The sequence below is a fragment of the Mustela nivalis genome (assembly GCF_964662115.1).
Source record: "Mustela nivalis genome assembly, chromosome: 13".
Lineage (NCBI taxonomy): Eukaryota > Metazoa > Chordata > Mammalia > Carnivora > Mustelidae > Mustela > Mustela nivalis.
Window position 1 is genome coordinate 69,654 of NC_139032.1, and position 16,984 is coordinate 86,637.

At 47.4% G+C, this 16,984-nt stretch overlaps 1 protein-coding gene across 1 annotated transcript; it reads right to left on the reverse strand.

The window, feature by feature from the left end:
- Window positions 1-8,064: 8,064 nt before the first annotated feature.
- LOC309845990 (spermatogenesis-associated protein 31E1-like) lies at window positions 8,065-13,926 on the reverse strand. The gene is made up of 5 exons (XM_082694527.1): window positions 13,712-13,926; window positions 12,919-12,976; window positions 12,312-12,372; window positions 11,788-12,062; window positions 8,065-11,553 (listed from the first exon to the last, which is right to left on the reverse strand). The coding sequence occupies exons 1-5, from the start codon at window positions 13,907-13,909 to the stop codon at window positions 8,093-8,095; spliced, it is 4,053 nt and encodes a 1,350-aa protein (XP_082550653.1). The 5' UTR covers window positions 13,910-13,926; the 3' UTR covers window positions 8,065-8,092.
- Between the last annotated feature and the right edge of the window lie 3,058 nt (window positions 13,927-16,984).

Genomic DNA, 16,984 nt, shown 5'->3' on the forward strand with positions numbered 1-16,984 from the left:
CAACATTTATTATAAAAATTTATAAGATGTATACAAATGTATAAATTATCATAAAAATAAATGACATTTATATAATAAAAAGACATTTATTATATAAAGTCTGCTTGTAATTTGAATATGAAGGGTTTTTTTTAAAAGATTTTATTTATTTATTTGACAGAGAAAGATATCACAAGTAGGCAGAGAGGCAGACAGAGGGAGAGGGGGAAGCAGGCTCCCCGCTGAGCAGAGAGCCTGATGCAGGGCTCGATCCCAGGACCCTGAGATCATGACCTGAGCTGAAGGCAGAGGCTTAACCCACTGAGCCATCCAGTCACCCCTACAAAGTGTTTTAATAAGAACTTTTTCACTGATAAATTACCCATATGCTGAGTACAGGCAAAAATGTCACCCCAATAAAAAGAACACAGACATGATAGCCCTTGAGAGTGGCAGAATGAAATTAAAAGTAGAGTACTTCTCCTGAGATGGCAGAGGTCATTTTTTTTTCACATCTATAATTTATAGTATTTTTCACCATCCCTTTGTTTGTCAATACATCCATCATATATCATATCTTACCATGTCATGCCATGAAATGTTTCATTGGTGCCTGTCTCTTGGGGAGTTGCACGACATTCATACTTCCTGCGAGTCTGGCTTCACCTTGACAAGTATATCGGACTCTCCCAGTGTGGTGGGGATCAGAGAGTCTGAGAAATAATGACGTCCTTTCTGTAGAAGACAAGCAGGTAACATAGCGCGTCGTGGATGAACCGGTTAGATTCTCAGTTCAGTCCATTTTCTACATCGAGTGATACATTCAGGTTATTGATTTTGGCATCGAAGTTGATATATTTCTTTTTCTGCCCTTGTGCTTCTCACATCATCCTCTATGGTGAGGGCTCACCGGTGCAGATGCTGCCTTCACCAGAACTGGGTCATTGGCTGACCTTGCTGCATCCTCACTTGCAGCCCTTACCTATGGTGTTTCCCGGGCTGTCTGTGCTTAAGTATACTCACAGCAGCTGCTTGGGCCTGTTAGCTAGAGGTCTGTCTTTTTTTTTTTTTTTAAGATTTTTATTTATTTATTTAACAGACAGAGATCACAAGTAGGCAGAGAAGCAGGCAGAGAGAGAGGAGGAAGCAGGCTCCCAGCTGAGCAGAGCTTGATGCAGGCCTCGATTCCAGGACCCTGGGATCATGACCTGAGCAGAAGGCAGAGGCTTTAACCCACTGAGCCACCCAGGCGCCCTAGATGTCTGTCTTAAAACACCAGCTTGTGAGCACCATCAGTGGTTGTGCACCCGAGGAAGAGCCAATCTGTTTAATTTCGTCCAATGTATTTAGTCCCCTTGCTTCCTAGTCAAATCACTGTGTCCATATGCTTGACTGCAGGAATCCATTCTTTTCTGTCCACAGAACTATTCACATGATTCAAAGCAAATAACATCTCCCAGTGGATTTTCCATTTTTTTACGTTGGGAAATAAAACTACTACATTCAAAATTTTACCTTGAAAGCAATAGGATACTTGCAAAAATGTAATGGAAATGCAAATCATTGCACTCTTAACAATAAGCCATTCTCCTGAGTATGGTGTGTGCAATCTCTGCTAAATGCTGTCTGGGGTCCCCACGGCTTCTGCACCCTCCCCACATCTCCCATAGGTCTGATGGTCCAGGAAGGGCATGAGTTTCCTTCACTGCACTCTAACTGAATCTCAGCTCCCTTTCATTTCCCCTCAACACAACCCTCACCACAGGCTTGGGGTCCTATTTGTGCACAGCTGTGCTCTGTTTGCAGGTGAGTTGGGGCAGAATGGTTCACTCACCTCTGTGTCACCCAGGCACTGCCTATGAGGGGATGATCAAGGTTGCCAAGTTTGGTGAAACAGCTCTTCTGGAGTTCCATGGTCCTCATTCTTTCTGGACCAGCCATATACATGGTTTGGCTGATGGAGCCCAGAACCCATGGTTGTTTTGGATTCTGGATCAGCTTCTTAGAAAAGACCAGGAATCTTGTTCATGTCAGTGGTCTCTACATTTCTACAATTCTTTGAGCCCATAAAAATCTTTCAGAGTATGTAGCCTCTTATGTGTGTGTGCTTATGTATTTGTAAGTTAACTACATGCATCATAAGTCTATAATTTATATCCATGGCAAAGCTTATATAAATATAGTTTTTTTTTTAAATGAGATGAAAAAGTTTCCAAATGGAAGTTCTAATGTGTTCCTTCTGCACCCCTGTGTACTGTCCTGTCCAGTCCCCTGGTGAGCCCCTCTACAAAAAGGTCTCTGTTGGGGTCCATTATCAAAGGTATGAGACTGAGACAAAGTGAAAGTTTATGCAAAGCTTTATTCTGTGCCAAGCACTAGAAGTCAGACTGACTGGCCAGGACCGCCTCTGAAGAGAGTGACCCCGTCCCAATCTCACAGGTTGGTTTTATAGGGCATAACCACAGACCTCAAGGTATGTGACTTCTATTGTTAAGGTATTTACTCCTGGAATTGATACCTGAAACTGATACCAGGAACTAATGGGGTGTTTATTCCTGGAGTGAAGTACATGGATGTATGGCTACCTAGGCAATATGGGGTCGCTCTAGCTAAGCAGACCCTAATAGTTAAACAGGTTTTAACATTAAATTGGCCCTAACCATCTCACTCTTAATGGATTCCCTAAGCTTCTCAGATGAGCAAAGCAGTAATGGTATCTCCAGGAACTGGGTTTTGTGTACTTTTGCCTCCAATCCTCCAAATCTGTGAGGACTACTTGGAATTGCAGGCAGATTCAAGATGTGGAGAAAGGTACACTTCTCACGAAGGAGTCCACCCAGAGGGAAAAGTGGAACACACTCCATTGTACTTATTTTCATGAAAGTTAATAGAATTAAGTTCCCATTTGTCATTCTTTTCTTTTTAAAGAAATAGTACAAACTGTCATTGGGGTGCCTGGGTGGGTCAGTTGTTAAGCGTTTGCCTTCAGCTCTGGCTCGATCCCATGACCAAGCCCAAAACCGGCTCCCTGCTGGGCGGGAAGTCTGCTTCTCCCTCTCCAGCTCCCCTGCTTGTGTTCCCTCTCTCACTATCTCTCACTGTCAAATAAAATATTTAAAAAACAAGTGAAAAACCAGACTGTCATCCAGAGAGGTTTCTATTCTCTGAAATGTTCATTATCTAAATGGCAAGATGACTTTTTCTTCCTTTTTTTCTCTCTGAAATAGTGATATGTATCATTATCTGGTGGTGATGGAAGTAATTTCCTGTAGGAATATCATCTGTCTGACTTAGGAAAGGGATCCTTTCACACTGCTCAAGTTGTGTAGCAGAGAAAGCATTGGATTAGAGACAGATGTGGAAACTGAGTACCCATGTGGTTTGGGGAGACTCTCCATGACATGGGAACCCCATTTGTTAACTAGGTGGCTGGGATAAATCAAAGACCAACACTATTGTGTGTGTGTGTGTGTGTGTGTGTGTGTTGGTAATGGTTCTTTGTCTCCCCTCTTCTCTTCTCTTCTTCCTTTCTTTACCTACTTCTTCACCTGAAGTCTGCAGTAAGTCTGACAATGAGGGAGGGTTCTGGGGGGAGGTGGTGGTGGAGGTCAGTGTCTTCCCTGTGTAAATTGAGGGAAAGCATACTTTGGTCAAGTTTTGTTTCCTACTTTTATTATGGGCACATTTTGTAAATGGTGGCCTGGCTATGGCCAAGAGACATTAAGCGTGCCTGTTCTTCTTCATCTGCTCTCTGCAAACTCTTCCAGCCAACAGCCTGCAGTAGCCCTCCCAGTTGTTTTTTTTTTTTTTTAAGATTTTATTTATTTATCAGAGAGAAAGAGAGGGAGAGAGAGCGAGCACAGGCATACAGAGTGTCAGGCAGAGGCAGAGGGAGAAGCAGGCTACCCGCTGAGCAAGGAGCCCGATGTGGGACTCGATCCCAGGACACTGGGATCATGACCCGAGCTGAAGGCAGCTGCTCAACCAACTGAGCCACCCTGGAGTCCCAGCCCTCCCAGTTTTAATAGCCTATAAATTGTGTACTTATTTGTGGGGCAAAGGTGTCTCAGCTTCCTACCTGAGACCTCACACCTTTTCTTCTACTGAGAAAGGTTCGATGTAGTGGAATCACTTCCCAGAAAATTTTTGTGTCAGTTCCTCACTAGCCCTTATTCCAAGTGGGGTAAGAATGGCTACTGACACTAACAAGACATATGTCCTATTTATTGCTTCTATAAAAATAGTCTGTCCCACAAATCTTTAAAGAAAAAAAAAAGAATACTAATGCATCTGATCCATAGAACCAACTAACAAACACACATAAAATTGCTGAGAGCAAAGAGTTGTGTCATCTCATTTCTTGTTATCAGGATGAGACGAGGCAGTGATGTTTTCCTTCAAAAGATTATAGGACTTCAAAAATTCCCATTTATTTTGTTAGAAGTTACATTATTTTAAACCTCTTACAAGAATTTAATTTCATTCTAAAACCATGGTTTAGAAGTAGCTTAAACTTTAAAAAAGAAAGTATCTTTTTTATGATTATGGGTTATCGTGGATGCAGGCATCTATCAGGAAATGATGACTTGTCTTGGTTATTAAATACTACTGATTAGACATTATAGGCTATCCAGGGCCACTTTCCATAGTTCCTGTGATTCAGTAACATGAGAAAGTATCATCAAGGGAGCAAATTTCAAAATGTTAATAACATTAATAGCTGTGAGTCCATAAAATATTTTACTTCCTATGTTTTTTCTTAATTAAAAAATGTATATATACCCACAGAACTGACACCAGCTCTTCCTTTCTTCTGAGAGAAAAGATTGTGGTATCATCACCTCAACGGGTGACCTGAGAGATTTAGGCATACACTTGAGATCTGTTATCTAGATCTTATCAAGTCATGGCAACAGGACTCTTAAGACCAGTGAGAAATATGGAGTCTCAACTACGTGTCCAGTTTGGAAAATATTAGGTAGATGGTGAGATCTTTGTTATTATAATGAAATGCTGATTAAATGTATACTTTTTAAATTTAACAGATGTTAAAATGCCAATTTCCAAGTAATTTAATTGAGGTAATATATATTTCAAGCAGCAACTAAATGGAATATTTTCGAAGATTTCAAAATTATTTAAGCACTGTGTCCTTTTTTAGCTGATAATATAAAGCAGAGCCTGACTTTCTGAGTCTTAGAAACTTAAGATTCTGTAAAAATTAAAACTTTCTGAATATTCCAGAAGTTTAAGCTACCATAGGTGAGCATTAGCTTGCAATTTTTTTTTTTCATATTCTGGATGTATACATATCATCTAAGGATACTATCATATTTTAAAAGGAACAAAAAGAAAGGTATAATTGTTTTATGTTAACAGTAAATATAAACAAACCAAAGGCAATAACAGAAATATTGCTGAACTAATTTCTGAAACAGCTTCATGTGTTTGACACTGAGTTCTTTGATTTAAAAATAAAGCAAGCCTCACAAACCTACCATAAGCTGCTCTGGGCCAAAGAACATGCTGTCTGTACAGCTGAGTCAGTGGCCTCTCTGCTGGTTCACTCCATCCCACATTCCAATGGCTGTAGGCCTCCATACAGCATTTCCAATGTGAAGAAGTCACTTTGGGTAAAGGGACTTGTCACTAACAAAATAAAGAACGTGACCCTTGAGGCCATTTCGCTAAAACTGGACAAATAAGAGTTCTTCCCTCATTAGATGATGGCAAAGTTTTTTTCAGTTTCTGATTCTTTAAACTGCGTGAGAGCTCAAGCTAATGAAAATCTGTAAAGGAAAGGATTTTTCAGGTTTACGTGGGGGAATCTAAGTCTTTTTCATAAGCAATTAAAAAAATACACAAGCCTTTTCTCTGTAGAGCACAACTGCACTGTCAGTTAAGTGGCTTCAGATTCATGCGGGGCCTGTCACTGGGTGGCTACTTGGGTTCCTAAGGATGGATGTGAGGCCTCTGTTCAAGGTATGTCTTTGGTGTCTGCAGGGCACTGGGAGGCCCCTGTGTGGGTTCTGCAGAGCTGTGTGTGGGTATTCAGATTGGTTTCTGAGGTGTGTCTGAGAGAACTTTGTGTGGATCTCTATCACAGGTCTCTGTGAAGTCTCTTGGTATTGTCCACTGTGAGAGTTTCTGCATAAGGTATGTGTGGGAGGGCTTTGAAGATCCCTGGACATGGTGTTCATGAGAGCTCTTGATGTTGGCCCCTGTCAGAGGTCTCTGTGTAGGATCTGTGTGGGCTTTGTGTGGGTCTTTGTGGGAGTCTCAGTGTGGGTCTCTGTATGAGTCTCTGTGGGAGGTCTTGGTGGGTCTCTGTCAGAGGTCTCTGCACAAGGTCTCTTGGAATGGGGCTTTCCCCCTCTGGCCTTCTTGTACCATCTGGCAGGAGAAGGGCAAGGGGACTTGCTCCTTCCTGTTTCTGGCTGTTCCACCAGCCTCCTGTCTGCAACACTTCTACCAACAGAAGCATGGGGTACACGTCCGACTCCTCAACTCCCAGAACTCATGCCACTGGGAGGACCTAGCAGCAGCCAGGTTCAGGACTCTGCCCTGGGCCACCCTCTCCTGAGCTTCCAAGGGCTTGGGGCGCTGTCTGTCCCTGTGCCACCTCCCCCGGGTCCTGACTACACTGTCACTGCTGGCCCACTGGGAGGCAGGACCTGGATCCAGGGAGAAGCTGCAGCAGACTAGGACTGCACCCGCTTTGTCCCCCACCCCAGATACATTCCCACATGGGGTAGCCTGACAACATGAGGGCAGGGCCATGCTTGCTGCCATCTGGATGGGGGATCCCTCCTGGAGTGGGACTCTCCACCATGTGAGTGATGTGTGAGGAGCCCTGGAGGATGATGTTTGGCTGGAAGTGGGGCACGTAGCCGGGAGACCCTCCTGGACTGCACCCTCATTCTGGACACATCCCTTCCAGCTGGGGGTGGGAAAATCCGCATCTTGTCCTCCTGCCCTTCTGGGCTCTGGGATAACCATGACCAGGAGCCAGGCCAGTCTCTTGGCCTCTGAGTCCCCATCAGTCCCCTGGGAGCTATCCTTGGGCCACACGTGTACATAAAGGTCACAGACGACAAGTCTGTCCTGGGGCCTGCAGTCCTACAAGCTTATCAAATTGTGCAGAAATAAATGACTCTGCCTGAAGGCCTTGCTGCCTCTGGGAACCTGGCCCTCCATGTGGGAGCTCAGGTGGCTTCTGTACAACCCCTACCCCACCCCTTCCACCACCCTACCCCTGGACTTGGCAGCTGGAGTGGGGTGGAAATCCTGTAGGGACAGTCCCAGGGCCTTGAACTTCTCCCCTCTGGGCCCATAGGTGGCAGTGGGACACCAAGGACCCTCAGTTGTCACACCAGGCATGGGCTTACCCTGTCACTTGGCCTCCTTCCTAGCCTCAGGATGTGTTCCTGACCCCCAGCACAGGATCCCCCCACAGCCACACCCCCTCCATCTCCCAGATGGAAGCCCCTTCAGTGCCCTGGGGCTGTGCAGGCTGGTGCCTGGGGGTCTCTGTGGCACCCCACATACCCTTAGCGTTGGGAACGAGCTCGTCCCTTGCTGCTCCGAGTGTAAGAGGGGCTGCATGGAGCTAAGATGGGATTCTCTGGGAAGAGAAGGCTCCTGGGGTAGCCATCCTCTACTTCCCACAGGAGACGGGGGTGGGGGCAGGATTTCTCACCTCTGCTCTCAAATCCAGCCTTGCATCTCCCAACTGAGAGCCCCACTCTGATCTAGGACTCCGTCTTCCTGGAGCCTGAGCAGGGTTTCTGCCTAAGCAGATCCTCCATACAGCCACACAAATTTCAGGTGGAGGGAAAGCAGGAGAAGATGGGCAGAGCGAGGTCCCACTCTGGGTCTTGTTCAACTTGTCATGGAAATGGAAGGTGTGTGAGGAAGGGGGTGGGGGTGAACCCCAAGGTCACTGGCCCTCCAAGGACCCATTCCTTCTGGAAGCCAAAGCAGGCCCTCGGAGAGAGAAAACCCTGACCCTCCCCCCCCCCCCAAGCAGGGCATACACAAAGTCCAGCACCACTCATGAGAAAAAAAAACAAACATATTTTTGAGAAATAAAAATTGTGGCATGGGGAAGTCATTAGCACACAGAGGATGTGCTAATGTGAGAAAAAATGGGCTTTCTTTGCATATACTCAATTTTTTCTTGAAGGAAATCTTTCTGACCAGGAAAGATGTGTGAAGTGTTCTGTGCCTGATAGGTTGAGACATATTTTTGAAGACTGCATGTAGGATAATGGTGAACTCGACCTGAGACACCTGCCACCATCAGCTGGTGCTGGCTGGGTCTTCTTGGGAGCCCCAGGTCCCTGGGGAGGCTTTCCCATTCGCCATTCCTGTCTCTGGTCAGCTGGCTCTTGTTAGGGCAGCTATGACCCTTGGGGGTACCTTGCTGATTGGAGGCTATCCCTCCCATCATTCTCTTCTGGTCTGTAGAGGCAAAAGCCCTGTGCGGGCAAAAATGCCTGTGTACTGGGGCCTGCAATTCCTTGTGCTGATATATCTCTGAGGCCCTAACTCCTTGGTGGAGTCCCAATTTTTCCACCAAGACTTGTCCCACAGAAGTCACGATCGTCTGAGTTTCGGCAGCCCTGTTGTCCATAACTGATCTGCTTCGGACTGGCACCCAGCTCTGGGCAGGAGACGATGCTGGCGTGCCTTTTTGAAGGGGGTTTTCCAGTCCTTTGCTTTTTTTGCTGGGATTAAGGCACTGCAGGAAATTATTCATCTTTTGTCTAAAGTGGCTTTCCAGAAAAACATGTCCCTTTTCTGGTGGCATGAGCCAGAGGTATTTGCTCCCGAGGCTCTCTCCTGATCCTCCGACCTGGGGAGGGTGGCCTATCTCGCTAGCTTGGGAAGCCCTGATTGCCAACGGTTCTACACACCTGTCTTCATTCTCTTCTGGTTTGGGTCTCTTCTGGTCTTTTCCCTCATCAGTGGTCTCACTGTTGCTCTGGCTGTCACTTGGTTCCTCAACCTTTGGTCCACGGGGCTCTTGCTGCCCCTCACTGCTCGATCCACTTGAACTAAGGTTATGTGACACCAGGGAAGCTGGTGTCTCTCCACTGGCACGTTCCGTTTGGGAACAGGAGGATGACTCTTGAGTGGTCAAGCTGTCTGCAGCAAGAACAGCATTCATGTGAGAGTCTGGCAGAAGCACATTGGTGCCACTGTCTTCAACAAGCACACAAGTGGCAAAGTCTGGAAGGAGGATGTCATTGGGAGAATCTTGAGGAAGCATACCAGTGGTAGGGTCTTCAGGCTGGTTCTCCGATTCTATCTTCTCTTGGAGCTCAACCTTACTAACCTTTGTTTTAAGGCTTACCTCCTCTGGATCTTGAGCAACCAACACTGTAGATGGTGAGGGGCTTTTCCTAGCATCTGGATATCCTGATCTCCTCAGATCCACATAAATGGCTGGTTTGTTGGCTAGCCCACTGGGTCTTAAGACAACTTTCCAAGAAGGGGCCTTCTTGGCCTCCATCACCACTGTGGCCCTTTCAGACCTTGGAGTTTGGGACCTGAGCTTTATCTTCAGTGTTGCTACCATGTCTGGTGAGGCCTGACCCCCACTCTCCTCTTTTAGCTCATTCCTAGCCATTGCTAAACTTGGACTTGGTTCCAGGTTGTGTTTCTTGGCCCCCATAACAGTCTTGCTGTGCAGGGCTCTGTTTGGGAGACTGAGAATGGAGGCCTGAGAAGGTGATCTGCCCTCCTGTCTTGATAAAGACGTCTCTGAGGACTGATGGCCATCACCAGGTGAAGTCCCTCCCAGGGCCTGCTGAATTTCCTCACATATGAGTGAGGGAACAGGCAGGGGACTCCTTGAAGTGGGATCAGACTTTTCAGTTATACCCTTCTCTCCTGGATGAGGCTGAGGTGGTTTCCCCAAGAACTTGTAAAATTTGGCTTTTGAGGGGGCCCCAGGTACAAAGGTGGATGAGCATGGAAAGGGGGACTGGGGAAAGGGCAAGTGTTGAGCTTCAAGTAGTTTGAGATCTATGGGCTCAACAGTTTGGAGAGGCAGGTCCCACTTACACCTCACTCGAAAACTTACGATGTGTGTTTCCAGCTTCTGCTGTGTGTTAGGGCAAAGGAAAGACAGCTCATGAGAGGTGTTTATGCAGGGCTTCCGATCCTTCAAGGGTGCTAGATTTCTGATAGCCATGTGAAGTTGGGACTTGGGAAACGCATGGCTGGCCACAAACCAGGATCGATGCACAGTCACAGGGATCAGACCCTCACTGATCTGTCCCAATTTCCTGTGCAAATGAACATTTAAACTTTTTTCTAGATGTTTCTTACCTGGGCCCCTGGCTAAGTATTTTTCTGGATCACCCTCCAAGGCCCCTATCAAAGGTCTTCCAAACTCCTTCTCAGAGTTGGTTCCCAGAACCTTCACTGGGAACCTAGCTGAGATCCTGGAGAGACCTGTTGGTGTCCTCTTCAGACACTGCCATTGACCCTTACCAAAATTATTCTCTAGTTGGAATCTTGCTTGATACTTCCTGTGGTATCTGGACCTGGTCCTCCATGTAACTTGGCTGCTTTTGCCCTTAAACACAAAGGGCCTTGAGAGCCCCTGCTCTCTCTGTGCCTGACTCATCCCCGGGGATTCCTCCTGAGGCCACCTCAGATCCAGAGACAGCTGAACCTTGTGGGGCAAGCTTCTTTGCTGTTTATCCCTGCTGAGCTTCCTCTGAAGCTGTGGCTTCTGGATATTAAAGATGACAAAGTCCCCTTGAATAGTGGAACCTGATCTGTGGGCACAGGAGGCCTGGTGGTCCTCCAGAAGCTTGGGAGAGACTTGGCTAAAGAATTTTGGAGATATTTTATCCATAGTGGGTAAAGTCTTCCCCCTTCCTTGTTGCTTTGGCACTTCCCCCTTCCTTGTTCTTTGTTGCCACTCCAGATGTTGCATTTTAGTTGGGATGAAGGATCGTGTCTTATTCTGGGATGTAGCACAAGATACCCCACTGGTCCTCCCCTGGGATGGGAGAGAAGGTGGCCTTATTGGGACAGAGGGTGCAAGGGGGACCTGGGGCTGGGGCAAGGTTAGTGTTGAGTGTTGGGGTTGGATCCTATGGTGGAGCAATGGTGGAGTATGGGAAAACTGGGAAGATATTTGATCCTGGTTTAGAACTGACAAGCAATTAGAGGTTCCATTGAACAAAACAGATGGAGACTGTAGTGGAGGAGAGTGAGTAGAGAACAAGGCAGCGGCCACCAGGGACTCACTGTGCAGAGAGGGGAGACCCCAGAAGAGCTGGCTACATTTCCATTGCAAGTGGTCTTCCAAGACTTTGGGAGATGAGAACGGCTGAGGTTGGGCCAGTGGTTCTGCTTTGTTTTTCACGTTCCAGAAGGATGGTGGGGTGGTGGTTTTCTGCTCAACACCCAGCAGTTTCCACAGAGTCCCCCAGAAGCTGATGTGGTTGTCTGGGCACCACTGTTTGAAAACTGACCCAACCTTTTCTTTCTCCTTCCAACTCTTCAGTTCTACCCTTTTGCTGATTAGTAGTTCAAGGAGCTTCTGGACATCTGGATTGACAAACAAAGGGTTATGAGTATCTATCTGCCTATTAGTAAGGCCACCCCAGAACGAGGCATCTTGTGGGTGGCAGGACACATGTTCTTGCTGGCACTTGTGCTGTAATGTGCCCGGCAAGAACAAGGACTTGGTACTTTCCCACCACCAGGAAAAGGATAAAATGGGGTAGCTGGCATGGCCAAGGCCTGAGATGACTAGAATGAGAGAGTCCCAGTAGGAATTACCTGGAAGAAAGTTTTTTCTCACTGTATCTGATAGGATTTTTTTTAAGTTAGTTTGCTCTTCTTGAGGTCTCGCTGGCAGGGTGGAGGCCAGAGGCTGAGGGGGCCCTGTCAGCAGAACATGAGCAGGTGATGAGGCCATGGCAGGAGCAGCGTCTTCCACAGACTCCATGCATGGCTGACGGGCTCCAGCTGGCGCCCCTCGGCGCACCTGCCCAGGGACTTCTTGCCGTAAGGACTGGTGAAAGCTCCCCTGGTCAGAGAGCCTTGCCAAGTGTCTGTGGGAGACAGGAGGTGTGAGCTGTCTCTGCAGCAGCCTGGGGTGGAAGGGTACCCCATGTCCCTCCATGCCCCACACCCACATCACAATGCTCCTGCTGTCCCTTAGCCCGGGGCTTTGGTCACAATCTGTCCCACAGCTCCTCCCAGCCCCCCAAACAGCCCCAGAGGCCATTCCCTGCAGCCCCAGGGGTCACACCATAGACTCGGGGAGGCACACCCAGGGGAGAAGGGGGCAGATTCTTTACCTTTGCAGAAGGGAGAACAGGTCCTGAACCTCTTCCAGCTCCTGTAGGAAATCTCTGAAAACTGGAAACAGGAGACCAGGTCACAGAGGAAAGCAGGGCCCAGGGGTCTTACAGGAGACTGGGTACAATGTCCCTTTAGGGGAGACCTTTGGGGGATTGGACTGGGAAGCCCCAAACAGCACTGTCCAAGGCCACATGCCCACACGGTGATTACAGGGTTCATTTTGGGGATTGTTTTGTCTTTTCCAAAGTGTTTTCTCACTCATGACCTTGCTGGGGGAGGAAGGACTGCATGGCATCACAGAGGAATCTGAGCTGAGTTGAACACCTTGTCCACAGTGGGAGCAGGAGGTCCTGCCCCCAGTCCAGGCCCTGGGGCCCCTGCTGGGTGACACCCATTTCCAGTCCCTCAGGGCTTTGTTATGGCGCAAAATTTGGGAAGCCTCTGGGTTGTGCTCTCCCTCCCAGGAGCTACCAACCCGCCACCCCAGGGCTCTGTTTCCTGAGATGGGCTTAGGTCCTGGTGTCCTGGAGACGGTGGGGCTTGGCCTCAGAGCAGGGGGCACAGTGTAACTGGAGCATGCAGGGGTGCGTGGTGGATGCTCACCTTTCAGAGTCTGGCTTTTCTGGCTTCTATTGCTCCTTCTCCGTGTCCCTGCTTGGTACTGAGATAAGAGAACATGGGGAGGCTGTGACCCCCGCCCCAGCAGCAGGTGCTCACTGTTCATGAGTAGTGTGACTTCCTACATTTAACTAAGGGGGGGGGTGAACTGTGATTTTCTTTAGTTTTACTCATTTCCTTTTCAAAATGGATACAAATATTTCCAGTTTTCCTTCTTTGAAGAATTTACAGAAGGATATTCTATGTGAGAAGTTTGCCACTGTTCCTCTGCTCAAGAAACACACACTATCCCAGACCAGGTGGTGCAGCTGGACTTTTTCACATAGGACCCCACTTTCCAAGGCCAGAGCCCCATTCTAGCTGTGGCTTGGAACCTCCTGGGCTCAGTACTGCCCTCAATCAGCCCAGAAGGGGAACATTCACCTGAAACACCTGTCCTGGGACAGCAACTGGTGACCTGGTGCTCAGGGGCCTGACCTCCGCTAGAGAGGCAGATTTTAGCCTCTGGTCCTCGGCCACCAGTCAGTGTTTGGGATGCTGTCCTGGACCCCTCCACCACACCTGGACTCCAGCCCGAGATCTTCTGGGAGAAATCCTCGTGTCCCTCAAACCCCTGCTGAGTCTGGCTTGTCCTGGATGGACTACTACTCTCTCCTGAGAATACCCATTCTATTCTTTCCTATTTCAGGAGTCTCTCCACTGACTCAGAAAAGTGGAAGGAATAATAGAAAAGAAGATAGAATCACACTTTGCTGGGTCTGGGCCGAGGGTTCCTTACCTTCCTGCTCTTCCTGTGTTTCTTTCCTGGTGGTGAGGATGGATCAGGATGGAAATAGGAAAGTAAGAATATGAAGAGCCCCATTCCACATACGAGGGCAAGGATGGAATTAACTGCCCAGATAGTAGGACTGGAGCTCAGCCAACCATCAATAAAGAATTCCTGAGGGAAGAGATAATTCTCCATCTCTTTCCTCATCAGACATTAGTGACCAATCGCACTGCTGCCCTCAAGCAACTGAGCCCTGGGTGTGGAGGTGCAGACACAAGCCCCATGCCCACATCACAGAGTTATTGTGTGGTCACAAAGGGCTCCTGAGGGAGGGGGAGGGGACAGAAGAGAAGCAGCTCCTCCCCCCATCCTGCGGCTCCATCCCTCAACAGACACCAGTCTCTTTTCTGTATCTATGAATCTGAGTTTCTTTTTTTCTTTCAATTCTACATACAAGTAAAACCATATGGTATTTGTCTTTCTCTTATTTTATTTAACATAGTATTCTCAAGGTTGTCCATGTTACCATGACCATCACCATTTCATTATTTTTTATGGCTGAATAGTATTGATGTGTGATATCTTTATCCATTAACCCCAGTATACATGATTGATTTAAGACTGATATTTTCTTATTGACTTTCTGTGTGGATGACTTTTTCATTGATGTAAACTGTTAAAGTTCTATACTGTGGGGAACCAAATGTTTAATGTTTTTGATGTCACAACCTTTTTTAAATATAAATCTTTTAACTAATTGTTGTAGTTTTAGTTAAACATATTATTTTAGTCTTCACTTTAGCTTTATAAATGATTTACCCACTACCTCTGTTGTACATACACTGTATGTTGTGTTTGCCTTTAAGATTTTATTTTTATGTATTTTCTTGTTAATTATGTCATTTCCTTTTAGTTTAAATAAGTCCCTTCAACATTTCTTATAAGGCAGGTTATAAAATCCTTTAGTTGTTTATTTAGATAATTCTTAATCTCCCATTAACTCCGAATGACAACCTTGCTGAGTAGAGAATTCTTGGTTGCATGTTTTTCTTTTTGCACTCTGGAAAAAAGGCAGGTTGCAGTCAGCAAGCATCTTTTTTCTTGTTTTTAAAAAAATATTTTGTGAGGGCCTGCATGAGGGCCTCATTAGCCAGAGGAACATACTTGCAAACCCCAGATATAGGGGCAGCCAGACCAGATGGAGACAACCAATCAGTGGGGTGCGCATATATTTACTGTGGTGAATTGAAATTCAATTGGTCACCTGTAATGCCCACCAAACATGACTGTGCAGTTTTCCCTGTGTGTTGGAATCTCATTGGCCCCCTGTGTGTAGGCCAGGCTCAACCACCTCTATAAAGGTTGGTTTGTGAGGCTGATGTGGGGAGTAGTAGTGGTCATTGGGGTAGCTGTTGGGGTAATCATCGGCCTTGTCGGGGTCGTTGTCCAGGGAGTGCCCTTGTCCAGGGAGTGGCCTCGTCAGGGTCGTCATCATTGCCTCTTCATAAGAGATGGCCCCTACCGGTCTGTTTGGTTTTTGATGCTTGGCATGAAATAAAGCTTTGCTTGATTTTCTCTTTGCATCAGTATCATATCTTTGATCACGGACCCTAACATTGGGGGCTCATCTTGGATCAAATGATAAGAACTGATCCAGCAACAGAATTTCCGGGAAAAGCCTCTGGAGGTAAGATCTTGGGATCCTGTATGTCTGACTGGTTGTGGAGCTCCAGGGTACAGCACACCGGGAGGAAGTGGATGCAGCCATGCTCCCCAGAGCTGGAATGGATGTGGGGATGCCCCATCCCTCTGCTGGTAGATCGATGGGGGGGGTTCAAGTCCCCTGGGCGGTCAGGGGGTTCAAGTCCCCCTGGATGGTCAGGGGGTTCGAGTTTCCCTGGGCAGTCACCAGGGGGTTTGAGTCCCCCTGGATGGTCAGAGGGTTCGTGTCCCCCTAGGAGGTCAGGGGGTTGGAGTTACCCTGGATGGTCAGGAGGTTCTGTTCCCCCTAGGTGGTCACCAGGGGGTTCAAGTTATCCTAGGTGGTCAGGGGGTTTGAGTTCCCCCTAGGCAGTCAGGAGATAAAGTCCCCACCAGTGCCAGGTTCTGGGTAAGGATCACTGGGCCTGCAGTGGTTTTTGCCTTGTTTTTCTGTTGTCCATTGTCTGGTTTGTAGGGGACCAAGAAAGTCCCCACCAGTAGCAGGATCTGGATGGGGATCGCTGGGCCTGTGGTTGTCTTTGCCTTGTTTTTTTGTTGTCTGTTGTGTTGTTTGTCCCACTTGGAGAAATGGGACAAGTGGGGAGTAAGGGACCTGTGACACCCCTAGGTCTTGTTCTCGAACATTTCAAGGATTTTCAAGGTAAAGCCACCCAGTCAGGTAACATGGTTTACCTGGGAAAACTAAAAACACTCTGCCAATTAGAGTGGCCCACTTTCTCCACAAGGTGGCTGCTGGAAGGAACGTTTTCCTAGGCTCAGATCTATTCTACCCTGAGTGAGGTCTTTAATCTACATTGAGGCCAAATACCATACATTGTGGCCTGGCAATATCTGATAGAAGAGCCACTGTCATGGCTCAAGTCCCACATTCCCCCTGCTAATGAAATCATCTCTCTTCCTCTAAGGCAGGTCAAAACACCAAAACCAGAACAGACAGATGAGGGGGAGCCAGGGAAGAAGACTGTCCTACCTCCATCAGATGTGGAGGATGTGGAATCCCCCCATCATCTGTACCCTAAACCTGACTCTCGGTCCTGAGACACCCTTACCAGTCCAGCTCATACACAGTGGGGGTCAGCCTATGGGATCACCAAGCAGAGAGACTGCCCTGATCTTTCCCCTTTCCTCTATCCCCCTCTGCCTCTCTTTACCTCACTGTTACTGTTGGCTCCAATGCTGCCTCTCTGTGAGGTTGCTCTATCGGATGGGAGAGGGTGCCACCACCTAATCTATATCCCTTTCTCCTCTTCTAACACAAATAACTAAAAGACCCAACACAAATCTTTTTTCTGTCCACCCTCAGGATTTAATAAGTCTCTTGGAGACTGTCTTTCTTACCCACCAACCTACCTAGGTGGATATTCAACAGCTCCTTATGGCTCTCTTTAATGCAGAAGAGAGGGATCGCATCATGCGAGAAACCCATAAGGTGATAAGAGAGAGACTTGGCAGGGACCTCGATCCCCACTGAATGGAAGACTACTGCCTGAGGGAACCTCCCGACTGGGATCCAAACTCCGATGAAGGTGAGGAGAGCTTAAGTTTCTACTGCCAGACTTT

Excerpts from the sequence above, each read along its gene's own strand:
- LOC309845990 (XM_082694527.1), bottom strand. The coding sequence starts at position 13,909 with ATGAGGAAAGAGATGGAGAATTATCTCTTCCCTCAGGAATTCTTTATT. Across the intron at positions 12,977-13,711 it reads AACACAGGAAGAGCAGGAAG|TACCAAGCAGGGACACGGAG; the intron begins GTAAGGAACCCT and ends CTCTTATCTCAG. Across the intron at positions 12,063-12,311 it reads CTGTTCTCCCTTCTGCAAAG|ACACTTGGCAAGGCTCTCTG; the intron begins GTAAAGAATCTG and ends TGTCTCCCACAG.